Source organism: Hemiscyllium ocellatum, unplaced genomic scaffold (genome assembly GCF_020745735.1).
Source record: "Hemiscyllium ocellatum isolate sHemOce1 unplaced genomic scaffold, sHemOce1.pat.X.cur. scaffold_3415_pat_ctg1, whole genome shotgun sequence".
NCBI classification, from domain to species: Eukaryota; Metazoa; Chordata; class Chondrichthyes; order Orectolobiformes; family Hemiscylliidae; genus Hemiscyllium; species Hemiscyllium ocellatum.
This window is the reverse complement of record NW_026868412.1, coordinates 1-25,613: the sequence shown is the minus strand read 5'-3', so window position 1 is coordinate 25,613 and position 25,613 is coordinate 1. Positions and strand designations below refer to the sequence as shown.

Here is a 25,613-nt window from a genome sequence, read left to right as displayed (position 1 = left end):
GCTGTTGGGAATAAAGGCTTACAGGGATCGAGTTGGGATGGGTAGGTCTGGCTGGGTTGCTCCTGACTGGGTCAGTGTGGAGTTGATGGGCTGCTGTCACAATGCGGAGAGGCTATGATTAGGGTAGTGTCCAGTAACTTCAAATGGCAGAGTCTAACCTAAGGGCGGAGACAATTTAATCCCAACCCAACCACCACCTGATTCTAGTCTCCCAGATAGGACACGGGATATTCTCCAGAAAAACAACATGTGGCCCACACATGATCACAGCTCAGGCAATGTGCCCAGGCACCTATACCCAAGGATGGAAGATAAATCATGGCAATAGGAGCCTGCCGAACCAACAAGATGTTTCTGGCATTCAGTTATCTTCACTTTTCGGTCTCTTACTGAAGCTGCTGACTTGCCAAAGGCACTGGTTCTATGCATTTCCAAAAGTCCAGACTATTCGGCAAAGTAGAGCCTCGCAGCTGCTCCTGGTTGATGTCAGCAGAGGCAGGAGAGACTGGAGATGCTGGCCCCTAATTCATTCACACGCTAGCCACAGAGTACAGAGCACCGGGGTGAACCGGACTAAGCCTAGCTCTGTCCCCCAGCAGCATGGTCCACCGAGGGAGCTCAGTGCAGACACCATGTCAGGCCCAGCCAAGGGCTGAATGCACACAAGAAGCCACAGTGCAGCTACACAGGCAAACGTAACCATAAACAGCGAGGGAACAGAATCACTCCACAGCTAAACCCAGGGAAACACACACTTCACCTGGGAGTTTACACTCGAGGTTCTGAAGTCAGTGTATAGCTGCAGGAGACCTCTGGAAGAGGTGGGACTCGAACCTGGGCCTCCTGGGTCCCAGGTAGGGACACTACCACTCTGCTGTAAGACACCTGCCTTACAGCTGACAAACACAGGATAACAGAAATGGAGGAAGGATAAACTATCCCCGGTATGTACCTTGCCCGTATCAGACAGGACGTAGCCAGTGACAGTATCTACCACTCACTCGTAATGAGCTACATGGGGATTCCCAAAGAGTCACAGCTCATTGGTCAGAACCACACGGACACAACACTAAACCATCTGGGAAAACAGCTGGCAACAATACAGGGCAGGAACAGGGATGGTGGGAATGGGGGTATGGTCTAGGCAGGAGACTGCAATGCTGGGCCAGGCGTACGTCACCTGGGGTCATCAGATGGGGAGAAAGTGAGGAACTGGATGCGGGAGAGTCAGACTCAAAAGCGTGTTGCTGGAAAAGCACAGCAGGTCAGGCAGCATTCGAGGAGCAGGAGAGTTCACGTTTCAGGCATCAGCCCTTCATCAGGGATGGAGATTTCAGTGGGGGCACTCAGAGGCAGTACGGGATTGGCCAGTGTGATTGGAATGCTGCCTTGGGGGCAGAACTAAGGGCAACGAGGAGGAGATTGGGAAGAGTTGAAGAGTGGGAATGGACAGAAGGTGGCTGTGAGAGCCCAGCAGTGGGCCTGGTCCATGGGATGGGATTGGAAGGGCCTGGGCATACACCACAGAAAGACGGGGAGAGTGGGAGCACTGGAACAGGGACAAAACATCACAGGATGGGGAACAAGAGGGTTCGGGGAAGATGAGGTCAGTGCAAATAATTGGGGAGCCCAGTGACAAGGCTGACGTGGTTATAATGAGCTGCCTGCAGTGTATGAACAAACATGGGCATCAGCAAGGTACACGCAGCTTCTCCTATTTACCAACAAAACATGCCAGTGTGTGCCAATCTGCTCACAAGGAACACAGTCGGCATTGCAAATGGGAGGGATGGAAGGTTTTGGAACAATTAGGTGTTTCCAGGAAATTGGAGCAGTCTGTCACAGTGATAATATCTTCCCTCTGCCCTCACTGACTAACAAGCAGCTTATTAACAATTGCAAAGCAGAGCACAATGCTCCACTCGCATGTTTACCCAGCTCTGGCCCAGCGGTAATTGGCCTTAACCCTCTCAGGGCATCAGCCACGAGGGGAGCTTGGAAAGGCAGCAGCCAGCGATACACAGAAACAGAACAGGACACAGCCACAACACCCGCACAGCAACAGGATAGCAGCAAAACCCTCCCAGCTGGGAGACAGCCCTCACTCAGAGGAGGACATGCAGAATCTGGGAAAACAGGGCACAGTCACAAAAACTGCACGTCAAAATCTCACCCCACAACAGTTACTAACATTATACCAGGAAGAACACAAACACTCCTCAAAACACAGAGCATGGGAACAGGACTCATGGTTAGAAAAGGATACAGGGACCTGATATACAAGTCCTGGCACGCAAAACGCAGGGACAGTACTGGTGGGGGACAGGTCTGTCACTGTATAACACTGGGGTACAGTACTGGTGGGGGACAGGTCTGTCCCTGTATAACACTGGGGTACAGTACTGGTGGGGGACAGGTCTGTCCCTGTATAACACTGGGGTACAGTACTGGTGGGGGACAGGTCTGTCCCTGTGTAACACTGGGGTACAGTACTGGTGGGGGACAGGTCTGTCCCTGTGTAACACTGGGGTACAGTACTGGTGGGGGACAGGTCTGTCCCTGTGTAACACTGGGGTACAGTACTGGTGGGGGACAGGTCTGTCCCTGTGTAACACTGGGGTACAGTACTGGTGGTTACAGGTCTGTCACTGTATAACACTGGGGTACAGTACTGGTGGGGGACAGGTCTGTCCCTGTGTAACACTGGGGTACAGTACTGGTGGGGGACAGGTCTGTCCCTGTGTAACACTGGGGTACAGTACTGGTGGGGGACAGGTCTGTCCCTGTGTAACACTGGGGTACAGTACTGGTGGGGGACAGGTCTGTCCCTGTATAACACTGGGGTACAGTACTGGTGGTTACAGGTCTGTCACTGTATCACAGTGGGGTACAGTACTGGGTGGGGACAGGTTTGTCCCTGTGTAACACTGGGGTACAGTACTGGTGGGGGACAGGTCTGTCACTGTATAACACTGGGGTACAGTACAGGTGGGGACAGGTCTGTCCCTGTATAACCCTGGGGTAAATACCACAGTAATGTGCGTTGACAGTAGGTTGGGAAGATGAAGAGCGAAATGCTGCCCATGCCTGGGGAAATGAGTGCCCTGGGATCTCCTGCTTTGGACCCTGCTGGAGCTGCTTGGACAGCAGCCGGTGGATGGAGTTTCGGACGAGTTCCCCAGCACGTTCGGACGCAGACTGACCTGGGCAGAGTCAATGACAGCAACAATCATGTTGAGGAGTTCACTGCTGCGTAACGTCTCATCGGGGAACTGGAAGGTGAGAAAAGCAAACATTACACACAGGCTGACAGCGACGTGAGCCCCATCGCAACCAGGAACTCCCTATAAGCCCCACTCCAATCTATCATAGCTCTCCCCAGCCCCTCACTGTGATAATGCAGGCTGGGGGTCTTGTCCCTTTCCAAGCGAGCTGGCAGTGTTTGTATACAGTAAACGCAGAGAGTATGCTTCTGTTTGGGTCGATCAGAATTGTTCTTCACCAATTCATGACAATTGTCTTCACGTGGGGAAGAATGTACCCCTTTTTGGGGGGATTGGGGGAGGTTGAGAATTGGTGAGTTGTGCAGGGAGCTGCCAACTTGGTGATGGTTTCTCTCTCTCACACACACACACACACACACAGCCAGGTCTACCCGGGCAGTGAAACAATCTGGGAGCAGGGGGAGAGACGGTCACTATACACCTCACGCCGCCTGCTCTCTCTCTCTCACTCACACACACACACCCACCCACTGTACAAGCCGGCACTCAGGAGGTGAGGGTACAGTTACCTCAGCAAACAGGGACTGCAAGATCACGCAGTGTGGATCACCACCTCACAATCAGTTTCAGAGACAGTGGATTCCATCTCCCTGATCTACATCCAGCGGTGCTTTAACTTGACTGAACGCCTTGTTTAATCTCAGAGCCCCAGCACTCCGACACAGCCAGCTCACAATGCACCATGAAAGGGTCGGCCTGACAGTGCAGAGGTCAGAGTGCCACAGCACTAGCTCGGAACGCAATGAGTAAAGCCAGCCGCAGGATACAGAAGCCCCTCCACTCTCCAGCCGAATCTGAAAGATTTGTTTCAGAGGGCACCTCCAAATGTCTGGTACACTCCACGGTGACCCTCCGACAGTGCGGCGCTCCCTCCGCACTGACCCTCCGACAGTGCGGCGCTCCCTCCGCACTGACCCTCCGACAGTGCGGCGCTCCCTCCGCACTGACCCTCCGACAGTGCGGCGCTCCCTCCGCACTGACCCTCCGACAGTGCGGCGCTCCCTCCGCACTGACCCTCCGACAGTGCGGCGCTCCCTCCGCACTGACCCTCCGACAGTGCGGCGCTCCCTCCGCACTGACCCTCCGACAGTGCGGCGCTCCCTCCGCACTGACCCTCCGACAGTGCGGCGCTCCCTCCGCACTGACCCTCCGACAGTGCGGCGCTCCCTCCGCACTGACCCTCCGACAGTGCGGCGCTCCCTCCGCACTGACCCTCCGACAGTGCGGCGCTCCCTCCGCACTGACCCTCCGACAGTGCGGCGCTCCCTCCGCACTGACCCTCCGACAGTGCGGCGCTCCCTCCGCACTGACCCTCCGACAGTGCGGCGCTCCCTCCGCACTGACCCTCCGACAGTGCGGCGCTCCCTCCGCACTGACCCTCCGACAGTGCGGCGCTCCCTCCGCACTGACCCTCCGACAGTGCGGCGCTCCCTCCGCACTGACCCTCTGACAGTGCGGCGCTCCCTCCGCACTGACCCTCTGCCTGTTGCCCCACACCCAGAACACTCTGCGTACAAGACCTTACCGAGGTGTAGATAGTTGGGGTCAGGTAGCAGAGCAGCCGAATGTCATCCTCCTGACAGGCTTTCATATCCATCATGAGACAAGTGTGCAGATCACCCAGCTGGGTGGCCTGGGCAAAGGACTCGTACAGCCTCATCTTCCCCGATGCTGCTTTACTGAAAGAAACAGGCATAAGCAATAACGAGACGGGACCCTGCTTCCTAACTCAGCAACCGCGAGCAGAGGAGACCGCCTTGAACAGAGTTTCCTGCCCCCCCGGGTCTCTCTGGACATTGCTCCATTGGGGAACCCCCCCCCCTCTCCAGCTGGGAAGGACCCCTACCTGGCTCGCAGATAGTACAGGAGGTGATAACCGATCTTGGGCTGCTTCTGGTACAATTCCGATAACAGCTCCAACAACAAGGAGAAGCTGCTGTTATCCTCCTGCATCTGACACAGGTTCCTGGAGAAGGACACGAAGAACGACCATGAGCGTCACACTGGGCGGATACTGTCCCCGAGTCCTCGGAACCTCTACCCTCCTGGAAGGATAGGGCCACACTACCCCACTGAAAACATCTCCTCCCTCTCACACACACTCACACGAGGACCCCCTTTAGCTCCTGGAACCACCTTGTTCACAACATGCAGATATTTACCGACACCAGCTTCCCGGGGCAGTGACACCCAGATCCCAGAGAACGGTTTTCAGAGAGATTGCGGTTTATTTCTGTTCCCCCTCCCCAACGGAGACATTCAGGTTTAGGCCTCACACACACTTTTAATTCTCTCTGTTTTACACAAAGTTGCACTGGTTGGGATTCTCTTCATTTATTCACAGGATGAGGCCAGGCCAGCATTTATTACCCATCCCTAAATGCCCCGGGGGAGGGGGGCAGCGAGGAGCCACCGCCATCGCGGTGGGTCTGGAGTTACGTGCTCCCTTCCTGAAAGGAGATGAGTGAGCCATGTGGGCTTTGCCAACAGTTGGTAATGGATTCATGGCCATCATGCAATGAAGAGGAGTCATTCAACTCCAGTCTCAGCTGCTGGGTCCCTGTGCCTGTCCTGAAGCAGGGGTGAGGGGATGGGGGTGAGGGGTTTGGAGTATACAGTGACAGACAGTGGAGCTTGTGTGACCTGGTGACAGAGAGTTTTAGTATACAGCAGCAAACCACAATCTAACAACTGGGTTTGGGGGTCTGTGGGCTGGATACCTGGAGAATACAATCTCCATGTTGTTTACAGCTCAGAGTCAGAGATGTACAGCACGGAAACAGACCCTTCGGCCCGACTCGGCCATGCTGACCCAGATATCCCAACCCAATCTAGTCCCTCCTGCCAGCACCCGGCCCATATCCCTCCAAACCCTTCCGATTCATATACCCATCCAGATGCCTCTTAAATGTTGTAATTGTACCAGCCTCCACCACATCCTCTGGCAGCTCATTCCACACACGTACCACCCTCTGGGTGAAAAAGTTGCCCCTCAGGTCCCTTTTAAATCTTTCCCCTCTCACCCTAAATCTATGCCCCTCTAGTTGTGGACTCCCCCACCCCAGGCAAAAAGACTTGGTCTATTTACCCGACCCCTGTAAGATTAGCCCCAGCCCCTTCAGCCCCTCCCTGGAGCTGACTGCCTTCGGTGTAATCTTACCTGAACGTAACATAAAGGGGTTTGCCCACCGACTCCTCCAGAGACCTGAAACACAGTCGGTTTCACACATCACACATCAAACAACGACTCACTGCAACACAGCAAATCATCTCCAGTATTTTACAGAAGCAGAAATCGGACCCATGGCAACGTGGAGCCATATAAAACAGTATCAGGGACATCAGCTTGGCCAAGGGGCCCAGGTGTCAGGAACATCTTCAGGGAGAAAGGGTCTGAACTGGAAGGATTTACAGAGGGAATTGAGGAACCTACAGCCCTGTGTACGGGGGTCCTCAGGCGCTGGGACCCCTAGGAGCACAGAGACCCTCAGTTGTACACCAGATACATGCAGGATTTCAGAGGAGGAGGGGCTTCAATAGGAGTTGCTCCAAGTTCAGACATCGGTAACAGAGAGCAGAGATTAACATACACAGGGCACAACATGGGCAAGACCCTGCACTGGATAGGCAACAGTTGGGTCCTTCCTCTAACTCTGCAAAGGAACAGCTTTATCATCCAACAGCTGCTCGAGTGGGCGCCGGAGGGTCAGCGCTGAGGGAGCGCCGCACCGTCGGAGGGTCAGCGCTGAGGGAGCGCCGCACCGTCGGAGGGTCAGCGCTGAGGGAGCGCCGCACCGTCGGAGGGTCAGCGCTGAGGGAGCGCCGCACCGTCGGAGGGTCAGTGCTGAGGGGGTGCCGCACTGTTGGGGGGGGTCAGTGCTGAGGGGGTGCAGCACTGTCGGTGGGTCAAAGTTTATTTTCAGTCCTCTGCTGTGAAATATTCGGAGTAAATCCACCAATGCTTGTGTTCCAAAATGCTGAGGCTGTATCCCAGCTTTACAGCAGGCTGCACCGTGAAACAGTGCAACGGTTTACCGAGAGGTTGCGACGGTGGCAGCGAGAGGCTCCCACAGCTGGCTCTCGGTCACTCTGTGTGGAATGCTCTGCCCCAGAGGGCAGTGGAGGCCCAGGCTCTGGATTCATTTAAGAAAGCGTTGGATAGAGCTCTCAAGGATAGTGGAATCAAGAGTGATCGGGATAAGGCAGGAAGAGGATACTGATTAAGGATGATCAGCCATGATCATATTGAATGGTGGTGCAGGCTCGAAGGGCAGAATGGCCTCCTCCTGTACCTACTGTCTGTGCTTGTATCAGATATGGAGCAATTCCAATTGGTTGCCCTCATGGTTCCCCAGTGTGCCAGTTTCTATCCAGCCACTCCATTCAGCTCGCTGGTGAGCCAGGTATTAGACCACAAACACAGTGACTGAAGTTGGCACTTACTCCTCGGTGATCTCCTCTGGCAGAACCTCACCCCTGAAGTGTCCCTTAAACAGCTCGACGAGGCAGGACGCCAGTGTCACCATCAGCTCTGTATCAAAATCATCCTTCGAGAGAGAGAGAGAGAGAGAGAGAGACAGACAGAGAGAGAGAGAGAGAGAAAAAACGGGGACAGGGAGAGAGAGAGGGAGGATTGGGGGGGGGGGGGGGGAGGAGGAGAGAGAGAGAGAGGAAGAGAGCAGGGAGAGGGGGAAGAGAGAGGGAGAGGGGAGAAGAGGACGGGGGGGGGGAAGAAGAGGACGGAGAGAGAGCGAGAGCCAGGGAGAGGGGGAGAGAAAGAGAGGGGGGACAGGGAGAGGGGGAGAGAGGGGGGACAGGCAGAGGAGGAGAGAGAGCGAAGAGAGACACAGAGACAGAAAGACAGAAAATACATTTAGCTTCATTGACAATAACTCCTGACAGTGTTACGGGGGAAAATGATGGTTATATAATGTGAGGCCGTCTAGAAGCCAATCAGCTGAACTGTGGCTGGCTGAAATACACCCCATTTTTCCCTGCCCTCCTCTCACTCGCCTATCTCCTTCTAAAGCACGCTGACCCACAGGGGCTCGGACAGCACCTTGGTTTTCAACTCCTCATCCCTGCTTTCAAACCTCCCCCGAACCCCCTCCATAAACCTAACCTCGCCCCCCCTCCCCCCGTTCATCTCCTCCTCAGCTTGGAAACCAGCTTGTGCCCACCGGGATCACTTCCGTCCTGGTCTCTTGTGCCCAGTGTCACTGGCCAGGGAATCCAGAGGGCCAGGTCAATGCTCTGGGTCCAAGTCCCACCAACCTACTCAGAATTTAAGATCAGTGACTAACTCCGCGACACGGATCTCAGCGAGGGCATCAGGAAAGCACAGAGGGAAGTTTGACGATGCTGTGGTATTCAGGAGGTGTGCTTTGACTTGGTTTCTTTCAGAGAGAGACCGGAGAACAGGCGCTGAGTGGTCTATGAGAAGATAAACAACCGGTGGGGCCTTGGTTCTTTAATTAAGATATGGGTTGCAACAATAGAAGCAGCCTGACTGGGTGTGTTCAAGCTGCCAGGCACAGAACCAGGGAGTTCAGCTTGAGCTTTCTGCGGCCGCTGTTGGGGTCTTTAAGAGGCGGAAACTACTTCTATCCCTCTCCTAGTTACAGCTATTCTACTGCGGGAGCTGCACGGGAGACAATCGGTGTCTGAACGTGCCTTTGTGCCAAGGGGTGTGTTTATGAGATGTGACTATACTGGAACAGTTAATTAGTGATAGAGGCCATTCTGGACTTGGTGCTAGGAAACGAGCCGGGGCAGGTATCAGATCTTGTGGTGGGAGAGCATTTTGGTGATAGTGATCACAACTGCCTCACATTCTACATAGCTATGGAGGAGGAGAGGATTAGGCAAAATGGGAGGATATTTAATTGGGGAAGAAGAAACTATGATGCGATTAGACATGAGTTAGGAAGCATGGATTGGGAGCAATTGTTCCATGGTAAAGGCACTATAGACATGTGGAGACTGTTTAAGGAACAGTTGTTGCAAGTGATGAATAAATATGTCCCTCTGAGACAGGCAAGAAGGGGTAAGATAAAGGAACCTTGGATGACGAGAGTGGTGGAGCTTCTCGTCAAAAGGAAAAAGGTAGCTTACCTAAGGTGGAGGAAGCCAGGGTCAAGCTCAGCTCTACAGGATTACAGGCAGGTGAGGAAGGAGCTCAAAGATGGTCTGAGGAGAGTCAGGAGGGGACACGAGAAAGGCTTGGCAGAACGGATTAAGGAGAACACAAAGGCGTTTTACACTTATGTGAGGAATAAGAGAATGGTCAAACAAAGAGTAGGGCCGATCAGGGATAGCATCGGGAACTTGTGTGTGGAGTCTGAGGAGGGAGGGGAAGCCTTAAATGAGTTTTTTGCTTCTGTCTTTACGAAAGAAACGAACTTTGTAGTGAATGAAACCTTTGGAGAGCAGGTGTGCATGCTGGAATGGATAGAGATAGAGGAAGCTGGTGTGCTGAAAATTTTGTCAAACATTAAGATTGACAAGTTGCCAGGCCCGGACCAGATTTGTCCTCGGCTGCTTTAGGAAACGAGAAATGCGATTACTTCGCCACTTGCGAAGATCTTTGTATCCTCGCTCTCCACTGGCGTCGTACCTGAGGACTGGAGAGAGGCGAATGTAATTCCTCTCCAAGAAAGGAAATAGGGAAATCCCCGGCAATTACAGACCAGTCAGTCTCACGTCTGTCGTCTGCAAGGTGTTAGAAAGGATTCTGAGGGATAGGATTTATGACCATCTGGAAGAGCATGGCCTGATTAAATGCAGTCAGCACAGCTTTGTGAGGGGCAGGTCATGCCTCACAGACCTTATCGAGTTCTTTGAGGATGTGACTAGAAAAGTTGATGAGGGTCGAGCTGTGGATGTGGTGTATATGGACTTCAGCAAGGCATTTGATAAGGTTCCCCATGGTATGCTCATTCAGAAGGTCAGGAGGAATGGGATTCAGGGGAACATAGCTGTCTGGATACAGAATTGGCTGGCCAACAGAAGACAGCGAGTGGTAGTAGAAGGAAAATATTCTGCCTGGAAGTCTGTGGTGAGTGGTGTTCCACAGGGCTCTGTCCTTGGGCCTCTACTGTTTGTAATTTTTATTAATGACTTGGATGAGGGGATTGAAGGATGGGTCAGCAAGTTTGCAGATGACACAAAGGTTGGAGGTGTCGTTGACAGTATAGAGGGCTGTTGTAGGCTGCAGTGGGACATTGACAGGATGCAGAGATGGGCTGAGAGGTGGCAGATGGAGTTCAACCTGGATAAATGCGAGGTGATGCATTTTGGAAGGTCGAATTTGAAAGCTGAGTACAGGATTAAGGATAGGATTCTTGGCAGTGTGGAGGAACAGAGGGATCTTGGTGTGCAGGTACGTAGATCCCTTAAAATGGCCACCCAAGTGGACAGGGTTGTTAAGAAAGCATATGGTGTTTTGGCTTTCATTAACAAGGGGATTGAGTTTAAGAGTTGCGAGATCTTGTTGCAGCTCTATAAAACTCTGGTTAGACCGCACTTGGAATACTGCGTCCAGTTCTGGTCGCCCTGTTATAAGAAAGATGTGGATGCTTTGGAGAGGGTTCAGAGGAGGTTTACCAGGATGCTGCCTGGATTGGAGGGCTCATCTTATGAGGAGAGGTTGACTGAGCTCGGACTTTTATCATTGGAGAAGAGGAGGAGGAGAGGGGACCTAATTGAGGAGTAAACAACATAATGAAAGGCATAGATAGAGTTGATAGCTAGCGACTATTTCCCAGGGGAGAAATGTCTAACACAAGGGGTCATAGTTTTAAGCTGGTTGGAGGAAAGTATAGAGGGGATGTCAGAGGTGAGTTCTTTACACAGAGTTGTGAGAGCGTGGAATGCGTTGCCAGCAGCAGTTGTGGAGGCAGGGTCATTGGGGACATTTAAGAGACTCCTGGACATGCATATGGTCACAGACATTTGAGGGTGCATACATGCGGACCAGTGGTCAGCACAACACCGTGGGCTGAAGGGCCTGTTCTGTGCTGGACTGTTCTATGTTCTACTCCATTATTCAGTTTAGCTTTCCGACAGAGTTACGTAGTTCCAATTTCCTCTCTCTTTGGAGGAAGTATAGCGTTTCTGTAAATTGGGTTTTGCTGAATGAGGAGTTGTTTGATCAATTGAATCGCATTTGGAACACAGAACATTTTCCTTTGAAATCAGTAGTAGTTTGGGAGAGGCTGAGGACTCTGGTCTGGTCCCTAACAGTCCTCATACCGAGTGGGTTGACCTGCCTACACTGTCCTACCTTCCAGCAACTTGGTCTAGAGCCTTGAACGTGAGGCATTTCAACTGTTCATCTAACTACTTCCCACTGTCCTCTCTGATTCCCAGCACCCCAACCTCCTGACCTTATCGTCACCTTGTCAATCACACCCACGCCCCAGGAAGGAATGAAAAGGGTAACAAAGATCCTACTTCCTTCCCCATTCGATGGCCCAGATTTAATTAATTGATTGAATGGAAATTGTCCTAATTACCACAACGGGAACTGAACCCATGCCCCAGAAACCAGCAACATTTCCACTACACCACAATCACCCTGAATAACAGCACCCTCACTCCTGAAGTGGAGTATTTCATTGACTTTTGGGACCATCTGGGGCCCTGGAAGGCGCTACCGAAATGCAAGCCTATCTTTCGAACAGTTCGGACACGCCAAGCCCTGGCTGCTTGTTCCTCCCACTGACAGGGGGAATGGTGATGGGTTGTTTCTTCGATTTTGTAAACGTGGCTGATTAATAAAACCAAACCATGAGCTGCTGGAGAGAAAGCAGGTGCTGCCAGACCTGATGAGCTTCTGACTTTGTCCCCGATTTGCAGCAACCTGGGCTGTTTAGTGGCTAAGATAGCATTGAATTGCTCTACATCTGGTTCAGAGAGAGTCTGCTCATTGCTCACTCTGGGTTCAGTTGGTTAAGACTGGGTGCAGACTCAGGGAAAGGCAAACAAGCAGCAGGTACAGATGCAAGGCCAAGGCAAGGCCCTGACACACAGTGCTGTTAACATACATCCACATTTGGGACAGAGCGCGACAGGCAGACCGGGCCCACACAGGCAGACCGGGCCCACACAGGCAGACCGGGCCCACACAGGCAGACCGGGCCCACACAGGCAGACCGGGCCCACACAGGCAGACCGGGCCCACACAGGCAGACCGGGCCCACACAGGCAGGGGTTGAGCAGGGAAGAGGCAGCTTCCTGCAGTGACAGTGTCGCCCACCCCCATTGAACACCCCTCTTCTCTCTTACACTGCAATCTGTTCCCAAGACTTTACACAACACCACTTGCAGGAGGAGAGCAAACACACACTCCCCTTCAGCAGCAGGCTCTGAAGTGTGACACACTCACAACTCGCCAGTTAATTAGCTTCTGCTGAGATGTGGCTGTGATTCTCGGAGGAGCTGAAGCACAACATTGAACTGGAAGCAGCATCCTGTCTCAGCTCTCCCTCCTTCCTGCCCAGACTGTTCCAACATCAGCCACAAAACCAAACCACCTTGGAACTGTCCGCTCCCTCAGCCACAGGAAACAGCACCTCTTCATTTACTCCATCAATGAATGAGCATCGCCAACCTCTCAGAGACACAAAGGGCTTTGGATCGAATCACCCCATCGCACCTTCTACATTCCAGGGAGTGTGTAAAATTTACAAAAGCAAATGGATGCAGATGCTGGGCTGTTAACCCAGGGACCGAGCTAACGTTCGGGGGACCTGGGTTCAAATCCTGCCACGGCAGACGGTGGAGTGTGAACTCAGTCTTTAAAAAAAGAAATCTGTCATTAAGGGTGTAGTGATAAGTAGGAGGGCCATTGGCGATTGTTGAGAAAGCCCGTGTCTGGGTCACTAACTTCCTTTCGGGAAGAAAACTACCTTCATGTGGCCCCAGACCCACAGCAATGGGGTTGACACCTAACTGCTCCCCCCGAGTAATTAGGGACGGGCCAGCGACACCCTCATCCCGTGAATGAATGAAGTAAACCAGCTGCTCTGCATCTGGAAGCCAGCTTGGAGCCCTTAACCAGCCTGGGCCATCCAAAGGAGAGACCCAGTAACAGAGTCCGATATGACAATCTCTCTTGGCACAGGGCACCTTTGAACAGGGCTGGAGGTGCCACCTACACCAGTGTAGAGGCTGATCTCACATCCAGTCAGTTTGGAGGTCACCTACAAAGACTGACACTGTTACTGCAGACAAAAGGATGTGGGCTGACCCACAACTGCAGCTACACAAACACTACCACGGACAGAGCCAGCAGTCTGCAAGGGAGGTACCGTCACAACCAAATATACCCACTAGCAGCAGGGCCTCCCTCTGATCGGATCACATCAGATATTGTATTAGAGACACACACACAGACACACACAGACAGAGAGTCACACACACACACAGACACACACAGACAGAGAGTCACACAGACAGAGAGTCACACACACACACAGACAGAGAGTCACACACACACACAGACAGAGAGTCACACACACACACAGACAGAGAGTCACACACACACACAGACAGAGAGTCACACACACACACAGACACACACAGACAGAGAGTCACACACACACACAGACACACACAGACAGAGAGTCACACACACACACAGACAGAGAGTCACACACACACACAGACAGAGAGTCACACACACACACAGACAGAGAGTCACACACACACACAGACAGAGAGTCACACACACACACAGACAGAGTCACACACAGACAGAGAGTCACACACACACAGACAGAGAGTCACACACACACACAGACAGAGAGTCACACACACACACAGACAGAGAGTCACACACACACACAGACAGAGAGTCACACAGTCACACACACACACACAGACAGAGAGTCACACACACACACAGACACACACAGACAGAGAGTCACACACACACACAGACACACACAGACAGAGAGTCACACACACACACACACACAGAGAGTCACACACACACACACACAGAGAGTCACACACACACACAGACAGAGAGTCACACACACACACAGACAGAGAGTCACACACACACACAGACAGAGAGTCACACACACACACAGACAGAGAGTCACACACACACACAGACAGAGAGTCACACACACACACAGACAGAGAGTCACACACACACACACAGACAGAGTCTCACACACACACACACACAGACAGAGAGTCACACACACACACACACAGACAGAGAGTCACACACACACACACAGAGAGTCACACACACACACAGAGAGAGTCACACACACACACAGAGAGAGTCACACACACACACACAGAGAGTCACACACACACACACAGAGAGTCACACACACACAGAGAGAGTCACACACACACACACAGAGAGAGTCACACACACACACACAGAGAGAGTCACACACACACACAGAGAGAGTCACACACACACACAGAGAGAGTCACACACACACACAGAGAGAGTCTCACACACACACACAGAGAGAGTCACACACACACACAGAGAGAGTCACACACACACACAGAGAGAGTCACACACACACACAGAGAGAGTCACACACACACACAGAGAGAGTCACACACACACACAGAGAGAGTCACACACACACAGACAGAGAGTCACACACACACAGACAGAGAGTCACACACACACAGACAGAGAGTCACACACACACACAGACAGAGAGTCACACACACACACAGACAGAGAGTCACACACACACACAGACAGAGAGTCACACACACACACAGACAGAGACAGAGAGTCACACACACACACAGACAGAGACAGAGAGTCACACACACACACACACACAGAGAGTCACACACACACACACACACAGACAGAGAGTCACACACACACACACACACAGAGTCACACACACACAGACAGAGAGTCTCACACACACAGACAGAGAGTCTCACACACACAGACAGAGAGTCACACACACACACAGACAGAGACAGAGAGTCACACACACACACAGACAGAGACAGAGAGTCACACACACACACACAGACAGAGAGTCACACACACACACACACAGACAGAGAGTCACACACACACACAGAGTCACACACACACAGACAGAGAGTCACACACACACAGACAGAGAGTCACACACACACAGACAGAGTCACACACACACAGACAGAGAGTCACACACACACAGACAGAGAGTCACACACACACAGACAGAGAGTCACACACACACAGACAGAGAGTCACACACACACAGACAGAGAGTCACACACACACACAGACAGAGAGTCACACACACACAGACAGAGTCACACACACACACAGACACAGAGTCACACACACACACAGACACAGAGTCACACACACACACAGACAGAGTCACACACACACACAGACAGAGAGTCACACACACACACAGACAGAGAGTCACACACACACACAGACAGAGAGTCACACACACACACAGACAGAGAGTCTCACACACACACAGACAGAGAGTCTCACACACACACACACACACACAGAGAGTCACACACACACACACAGAGAGTCACACACACACACACAGACAGAGAGTCACAGACAGAGAGTCACACACACACACACACACACACAGACAGAGAGTCACACACACACACACACAGACAGAGAGTCACACACACACACAGAGAGAGAGTCACACACACACACACAGACAGAGAGTCACACACACACACAGACAGAGAGTCACACACACACACAGACACAGACAGAGAGTCACACACACACACAGAGAGAGAGTCACACACACACACAGAGAGAGAGTCACACACACACACAGAGACAGAGAGTCACACACACACACACAGACAGAGAGTCACAGACAGAGAGTCACACACACACACACAGACAGAGAGTCTCACACACACACACACACAGACAGAGAGTCACACACACACACACACAAGACACACACACACAGACAGAGAGTCACACACACACACACACAGACAGAGAGTCACACACACACACAGACAGAGAGTCACACACACACACAGACAGAGAGTCACACACACACACAGACAGAGAGTCACACACACACACAGACAGAGAGTCACACACAGACACAGACAGAGAGTCACACACACACACAGACAGAGAGTCACACACACACACAGACAGAGAGTCACACACACACACAGACACAGACAGAGAGTCACACACACACACAGAGAGAGAGTCACACACACACACAGAGAGAGAGTCACACACACACACAGAGAGAGAGTCACACACACACACACAGACAGAGAGTCACACACACACACACAGACAGAGAGTCACACACACACACACACACACACAGAGTCACAGACAGAGAGTCACACACACACACACAGACAGAGAGTCACACACACACACACACAGACAGAGAGTCTCACACACACACACACACACACACAGAGAGTCACACACACACACACACAGACAGAGAGTCACAGACAGAGAGTCACACACACACACAGACAGAGAGTCACAGACAGAGAGTCACACACACACACACAGACAGAGAGTCACACACACACACAGACAGAGAGTCACACACACACACAGACAGAGAGTCACACACACACACACACAGAGAGTCACACACACACACACACACAGAGTCACACACACACACACACAGACAGAGAGTCACACACACACACACACAGACAGAGAGTCTCACACACACACACAGACAGAGAGTCACACACACACACACAGACAGAGAGTCACACACACACACACAGACAGAGAGTCACACACACACACAGACAGAGAGTCACACACACACAGACAGAGAGTCACACACACACAGACAGAGAGTCACACACACACAGACAGAGAGTCACACACACACAGACAGAGTCACACACACACACACCAGACAGAGAGACACACACACACACACAGACAGAGAGTCACACAGACACACACAGACAGAGAGTCACCCACACACACACACACACACACACCACAGAGATCACACACACACACAGAGAGTCACACACACACCCACACAGAGAGTCACACACACTCACACACAGAGAGTCACACACACACACACAGAGTCACACACACACACAGAGTCACACACACACAGACAGAGTCACACACACACACAGACAGAGAGTCACACACACACAGACAGAGAGTCACAGACAGAGTCACACACACACAGACAGAGAGTCACACACACACAGACAGAGAGTCACACACACACAGACAGAGAGTCACACACACACAGACAGAGTCACACACACACAGACAGAGTCACACACACACAGACAGAGAGTCACACACACACAGACAGAGAGTCACACACACACACAGACAGAGAGTCACACACACACACAGACAGAGAGTCACACACACACACAGACAGAGAGTCACACACACACACAGACAGAGAGTCACACACACACACAGACAGAGAGTCACACACACACACAGACAGAGACAGAGAGTCACACACACACACAGACAGAGACAGAGAGTCACACACACACACAACACCACACACACACAGAGAGTCACACACACACACACAGACAGAGAGTCACAGACAGAGAGTCACACACACACACACAGACAGAGAGTCACAGACAGAGAGTCACACACACACACAGACAGAGAGTCACAGACAGAGAGTCACACACACACACACACACACACAGACAGAGAGTCACACACACACACACACACACAGAGAGTCACACACACACACAGACAGAGAGTCACACACACACACAGACAGAGAGTCACACACACACACAGACAGAGAGTCACACACACACAGACAGAGAGTCACAGACAGAGAGTCACACACACACACAGAGAGAGTCACACACACACACACACACAGAGAGTCACACACACACACAGACAGAGAGTCACACACACACACAGACAGAGAGTCACACACACACACAGACAGAGAGTCACACACACACACAGACAGAGAGTCACACACACACACACAGACAGAGAGTCACACACACACACACAGACAGAGAGTCACACACACACACACAGACAGAGAGTCACACACACACACACAGACAGAGAGTCACACACACACACACACAGACAGAGAGTCACACACACACACACACACACACTCACAGACAGAGAGTCACACACACACACACACTCACAGACAGAGAGTCACACACACACACAGACAGAGAGTCACACACACACACACACAGACAGAGAGTCACACACACACACAGACAGAGAGTCACACACACACACAGACAGAGAGTCACACACTCACACACAGACAGAGAGTCACACACACACACACACAGACAGAGAGTCACACACACACACAGACAGAGAGTCACACACACACACACAGACAGAGAGTCACACACACACACACAGACAGAGAGTCACACACACACACACAGACAGAGAGTCACACACACACACACACACACTCACAGACAGAGAGTCACACACACACACACACACACTCACAGACAGAGAGTCACACACACACACACACTCACAGACAGAGAGTCACACACACACACACAGACAGAGAGTCACACACACACACACAGACAGAGAGTCACACACACACACACAGACAGAGAGTCACACACACACACACACACACTCACAGACAGAGAGTCACACACACACACACACACTCAGACAGAGAGTCACACACACACACACAGACAGAGAGTCACACACACACACACAGACAGAGAGTCACACACACACACAGACAGAGAGTCACACACACACACACAGACAGAGAGTCACACACACACACAGACAGAGAGTCACACACACACACAGACAGAGTCTCACACACACACACAGACAGAGTCTCACACACACACAGACAGAGAGTCTCACACACACACAGACAGAGAGTCTCACACACACACAGACAGAGAGTCTCTCACACACACAGACAGAGAGTCTCACACACACACAGACAGAGAGTCACACACACACACAGACAGAGAGTCACACACACACACAGACAGAGAGTCACACACACACACAGACAGAGAGTCACACACACACACAGACAGAGAGTCACACACACACACAGACAGACAGAGAGTCACACACACACACAGACAGACAGAGAGTCACACACACACAGACAGAGAGTCACAGACAGAGAGTCACACACACACACACAGACAGAGAGTCACACACACACAGACAGAGAGTCACACACACACAGACAGAGAGTCACACACACACACACAGACAGAGAGTCACACACACACACACACAGACAGAGAGTCACACACACACACACACAGACAGAGAGTCACACACACACAGACAGAGAGTCACACACACACAGACAGAGAGTCACACACACACAGACAGAGAGTCTCACACACACACACAGACAGAGAGTCTCACACACACACACAGACAGAGAGTCTCACACACACAGACAGAGAGTCTCACACACACAGACAGAGAGTCTCACACACACAGACAGAGAGTCACACACACACACAGACAGAGAGTCACACACACACACAGACAGAGAGTCACACACACACACAGACAGAGAGTCACACACACACACAGACAGAGAGTCACACACACACACAGACAGACAGAGAGTCACACACACACACAGACAGACAGAGAGTCACACACACACACACACACACAGAGAGTCACACACACACACACACACAGACAGAGAGTCACAGACAGAGAGTCACACACACACACACAGACAGAGAGTCTCACACACACACAGACAGAGAGTCTCACACACACACAGACAGAGAGTCTCACACACACACAGACAGAGAGTCTCACACACACACAGACAGAGAGTCTCACACACACACAGACAGAGAGTCTCACACACACACAGACAGAGAGTCTCACACACACACAGACAGAGAGTCTCACACACACACAGACAGAGAGTCTCACACACACACAGACAGAGAGTCTCACACACACACAGACAGAGAGTCTCACACACACACAGACAGACAGAGAGTCACAGACAGAGAGTCACAGACAGAGAGTCACACACACACACACAGAGAGTCACACACACACAGACAGAGAGTCACACACACACAGACAGAGAGTCACAGACAGAGAGTCACACACACACACAGACAGAGTCACTCACACACACACACAGACAGAGTCACACACACACACACACAGACAGAGTCACACACACACACACACAGACAGAGTCACACACACACAGACAGAGAGTCACAGACAGAGAGTCACACACACAGACAGAGAGTCACACACACAGACAGAGAGTCACACACACAGACAGAGAGTCACACACACACAGACAGAGAGTCACACACACACAGACAGAGAGTCACACACACACAGACAGAGAGTCACACACACACAGACAGAGAGTCACACACACACAGACAGAGAGTCACACACACACACACACACACAGACAGAGAGTCACACACACACACACACAGACAGAGAGTCACACACACACACACAGACAGAGAGTCACACACACACACAGACAGAGAGTCACACACACACAGACAGAGAGTCACACACACACACACAGACAGAGAGTCACACACACACACACAGACAGAGAGTCACACACACACACACACAGACAGAGAGTCACACACACACACACACAGACAGAGAGTCACACACACACAGACAGAGAGTCACACACACACAGACAGAGAGTCACACACACACAGACAGAGAGTCTCACACACACACACAGACAGAGAGTCTCACACACACACACAGACAGAGAGTCTCACACACACAGACAGAGAGTCTCACACACACAGACAGAGAGTCTCACACACACAGACAGAGAGTCTCACACACACAGACAGAGAGTCTCACACACACAGAGAGTCTCACACACACAGACAGAGAGTCTCACACACACAGACAGAGAGTCTCACACACACAGAGAGTCTCACACACACAGACAGAGAGTCTCACACACACACACACACACACACACACACAGAGAGAGACAGAATCCCTGGGGGAAGGGATTGTCTCAGAACGGTAAGCGCCAGAGGGGAGGAATGTTACACCTCACCTGTGTCTTAAATGGGCAGCCTCTAACTTTTAAAGCAGACCCTCTCAGCAATCACCACCTCCCCCCCACCCCCCCCCCCCACCCCCCGCCCCAGGGTGTCAATCAACATGAATGCCCAGTGCGTGTGGGATGGCTGACCCTAAAACCCAGCCTGAAGTTTTCACGGGGCGCGCGGAGACTGGGATTGAGAAGCGGGGTCTGTGTGCTCACATCAGACGCTTACCTCCAGTATCATGTCCACGATTTCCTGCATAATTTCACACTGAGTCTCCGTGTCTCTGGGAGGAAAGAGAAACCAAACAAAAGCATAAATGTGAGTGACAGGCTCTGGGGTTCGAGACTGCAGTGTACAGAGGGCAGCACAATGCACAGCCCTGAACAAAGGGAGCATTCCCAACCCCTACCCCCCAGCTTCACAAACTCAACTCTTCACCAAGACTCAATGTCACCCCCAGCAGAGGCAGCAACAGTGGGGGGGGGGGGGGGCCTTTTTCTTGGGGGGAGGGGGCCATGAACACCGGCCTTCCCAAACACGCGGTGCGTGCCTAGTTAGTGGTCTGTCGGTGAGCGCAATTACTCAGCTTCCTCTCTCGCCTCTCCGAGTGACGCCCCATCTCTCCTTCCCCACTAAAACCCCAGCGGAGCTGGGTAGGGTAACCGCGTGCTATTCACCCGCAGAGGCGTCACGCATGTGTCCAAACTGCCCAGGGGCTCGGCGCGGCTCCCGAGGGTGACTGTAGGTCGGGCAGGCTGAGGATTCTCTGCGAACTTTTGTGATGCAGCACAGAATCCTCTCTCTCAGCATCGTACTGCCTCCTGCCACCCCCCCCACCCCTGCCTTCCTTCCTCCTCGCCCCCCCCACCCCCCCCAATCAAACACACTCCTAAAATCTCAGCGACTACAAACGCAGACAAAGGCACAGCCATGCTTCACACACCATCCAGGAAACTGGAGTTAGGTCAGTTAAGAGGCAGTGGTTATCAGGAGAACATTGGCCAGGGGTTAAGCTGCAGGGCTCCATTCGAATAAAGGTGGTTCAGAGAGAGAGTCTCTCAAACTGCCCCAAGTCACATCGCCATTGCGAAGGCTGCTGCTGAGAACACAGCACAGGAAGATCCCAGAAACCAAACACACAGACTTGGGGGTGTCGGTGCGTAACTCCTTCAAAGTGGGGTCGCGGGTAGATAGGATAGTGAAGGCAGCGTTTGGTATGCTTTCCTTTATTGGTCAGAGTATTGAGTACAGGAGTTGGGAGGTCATGTTGTGGCTGTACAGGACATTGGTTAGGCCACTTTTGGAATATTGCGTGCAATTCTGGTCTCCTTCCTATCGGAAAGATGTTGTGAAACTTGAAAGGGCTCAGAAAAGATTTACAAGGATGTTTCCAGGGTTGGAGGATCTGAGCTACAGGGAGAGGCTGAACAGGCCGGGGCTGTTTTCCCTGGAGCATCGGAGGCTGAGGGGTTTACAAATGTATGAGGGGCATTGAATCGGGTCTTCCCTCAGGGTGAGGGAGTGTCCAAAACTAGAGGGGATAGCCTTAAAGTGAGAGGGGAAAGGATTTCAAATGGACCTCAGGGGCAACTTTCTCACACAGAGAGTGGTGCGTGCGTGTGAATGTGCGTGTATGCAAGTGTGCGTGGGGGGAAACGAGCTGCCAGAGGAAGTGGTGGTACAATTCCAGCATTTAAAAGGCTTCTGGACGGATATATGAATAGGAAGGGTTTAGAGGGATATGGGCCGGTGCTGGCAGGTGGGACGAGGTCAGATTAGGATGCCTGGTAGGCATGGGTGAGTTGGACCGAAGGGTCTGTTTCCACGCTCTCTGACTCTCTACCAGGATAAACAGCCCCACATGCGAAGCCGAACCCCAGGCCATCAGTTCCTGTCTCTGGCTGGGATTATTACGGAGAGGGTGCCATTTCAGCCTGCATCAGAACTCCATCGGTCCAGGATGGATCACCCCCAGCCGATCTAACCCACCCCAGCAGGTTCTGCCCTGGGGATGTGACGAGGGGGAGGTGGGGGTGGGGGAAGCCAGGTGGTTCCGACTAACCGTACAGCACAAGAGAAACAGACTACCAGTGCGAAGGGCAATAGACAGTGCTTACGTCTGGTAGGTGTCACGGTCCTGTTCTCTGTGGGGTGGGGTGGGAGGGGTGGGAGGGGTGGGGGCGGGTAGGGGGATGGGGGGGGTGGGGGAAGGAAAGGAGTGAGGTTGGGAGCAGGTGAGAGAAAGATCAAGTGTCACCATCCAAGCCAACGCACCAGATGATGCTAGCCTGACTCCATCATTATTAAGACAGTGCCATCCCCCTCTTTACCCGGCACTGACCTACCCAGGGGAGGGTTGTTGGTCACCGGGTGCCAGTCTCTCACCCCACTGTAGGGCTCCTGGGTCTCCGTCACTCCGCACCCCTCCCGGGAGGGGTCACTGAGCTCCTGTTTCATCCCCTCCTCCCCACCACGGGGCTCCTGGGTCTCAGTGACCCCTCCCTCCCTCCCTCCCTCCCCAGGATGCCCAGTTTTCAGTGCTCCAATGCTGCCTCCCAGAGGTGGGACGTTGAACTGCGGCTCTGCCCTGCCCTCCCGGGATTCCCAGGGGCAGCACTCTGAGGAGCGGGAGAGCTCCCCTCAGCCAAAAGGCAAGGCATGGATGTCGCTTTCCATCTCTGTCATCTTTTCCTGCTTCCCCCCCACCTCCTCGCAGTTCAGGGTGTAACTGGGGGACCCGCACAAATACCAAGGCTCACATGCAGTGACCAGTGGCTGAGAGCGGGCCCTGGAACAGGCCGCTCCAGTGTCTGTGAGCTCCCAGCTGGAGCAGTCAGTGGGCACTTGACCCAGCAGTGGCCCACCAGCCTGACCCCTCACTGGGTACCCGATATATAACCTTCCCCCTTACTTCCCACCCACAAAACGGAGGCCATCAGCGATAGCCCCTACCACCGGGCGTGAGTAGCTGTGCGAACAGGAACCAAACAAAGACGGGAACCTCGATGGAAACGACAGGAAAGAACAATACATGGAGCACTGGCTCGGTTCATGTCCGTACCGCCCTTTCTGAATGAGTAACACCTTCTCCTTCAGCGCATCGTCCAATTGGTCCAGGTACGGCGTGATGTCAACAGGCTCCTCAACAATAGCCTCTTTGATTGGATGAAATCGAAATTCCCGTTTCTTCCCTGAAAGGGGAGAGATGACATGGAGTCACAGTTGCTTTCTCCCACCCCCCCACCACCTCAAACAGCCCAGAGAAAAGGCCCTCCAGCCCACTGGGTCCATGCTGGTCAGCAAGCAAGGCCTTTGAAGAGGCAGCCTAAAATCCAACCGAATGGAAACTTTCCGGAAGGAAGGATCCGCCTGACTATGTTCCGATGTGGGAACGTCAAGAGGGCTAACAATCCAGAGCTCCAGGTAAATGCTCAGGGGGGTGTGGGTGGGTGGGTGTGCATATGTTCAAATCCCACCGCAGCCGGTAACACTATCGGAACTCCCCACAAGTTGGGAGCAGCGAGCTGGACAAGTTGCAACACTGACATAAAAACCCATCTGGTTCACAAAGGATGTTTATTGGCCTTACCTGCATGGGACTCCAGGCACAAAGCAACATGGAATGGGCAAACCCTAAACACAACACCCTCTGACAGGCTCCGTGCCAGCTACAGAGTGACATTAGATAGAGGACAGGCATCAGAGGTAGTTTCTTTACTCAGTAGTAGGGGTGCGGATCACACTGCCTACGATAGTAGTCGTCTCGCCAACTTTTAAGGGCATTTAAATGGTCATTGGATAGGCATATGGATGAGAATGGAATAGTGTAGGTTAGATGGGCTTCAGATTGGTCTCACAGGTCGGTGTAACATCGAGGGCTGAAGGGCTGGAATGTTCTGTTAGCTGGCTCTGGCAGCAACGCTCCCGGTAATTTTCTCTATCGCTCACTAAAGAGGGATGCAGCCTCTGAGGGGGGGGGGGGGGGGGGGGGGGGGGGGGGGGGCCAGTTGTCATAACGACAGAGGAGCATTATCGCCCCACAGAGATGCTCATTCCTGGGCTCAAGAACCGTTCACAGTTCACTGTCGAGGCCGATAGGTTGTTGGCAATTAACTGAATCCAGGGATTTGGAAAACCATTAAAACATACAGTACTAGGGGGGGGGGGGGGGGGGCGGGGAGGGGAGGAGAAGAGATGGAGGTAGAGCTTGGGGGATAGTGCGAGGGCGGG

General features: G+C 52.5%; 1 protein-coding gene across 1 annotated transcript in view; it reads right to left on the bottom strand.

The window, feature by feature from the left end:
• The window catches only part of LOC132813165 (integrator complex subunit 3-like), a gene marked incomplete at its 5' end in the record, with an annotated part of 44,859 nt that extends 20,285 nt beyond the window's left edge, over window positions 1-24,574 (bottom strand). Inside the window, 8 exons of the mRNA XM_060823088.1 lie at window positions 3,204-3,272; window positions 4,810-4,963; window positions 5,131-5,250; window positions 6,445-6,489; window positions 7,728-7,831; window positions 21,612-21,666; window positions 23,501-23,527; window positions 24,445-24,574. Coding sequence (XP_060679071.1) covers window positions 3,204-3,272; window positions 4,810-4,963; window positions 5,131-5,250; window positions 6,445-6,489; window positions 7,728-7,831; window positions 21,612-21,666; window positions 23,501-23,527; window positions 24,445-24,574 — 704 coding nt within the window. The remainder of the gene's footprint in view (window positions 1-3,203; window positions 3,273-4,809; window positions 4,964-5,130; window positions 5,251-6,444; window positions 6,490-7,727; window positions 7,832-21,611; window positions 21,667-23,500; window positions 23,528-24,444) is intronic.
• Between the last annotated feature and the right edge of the window lie 1,039 nt (window positions 24,575-25,613).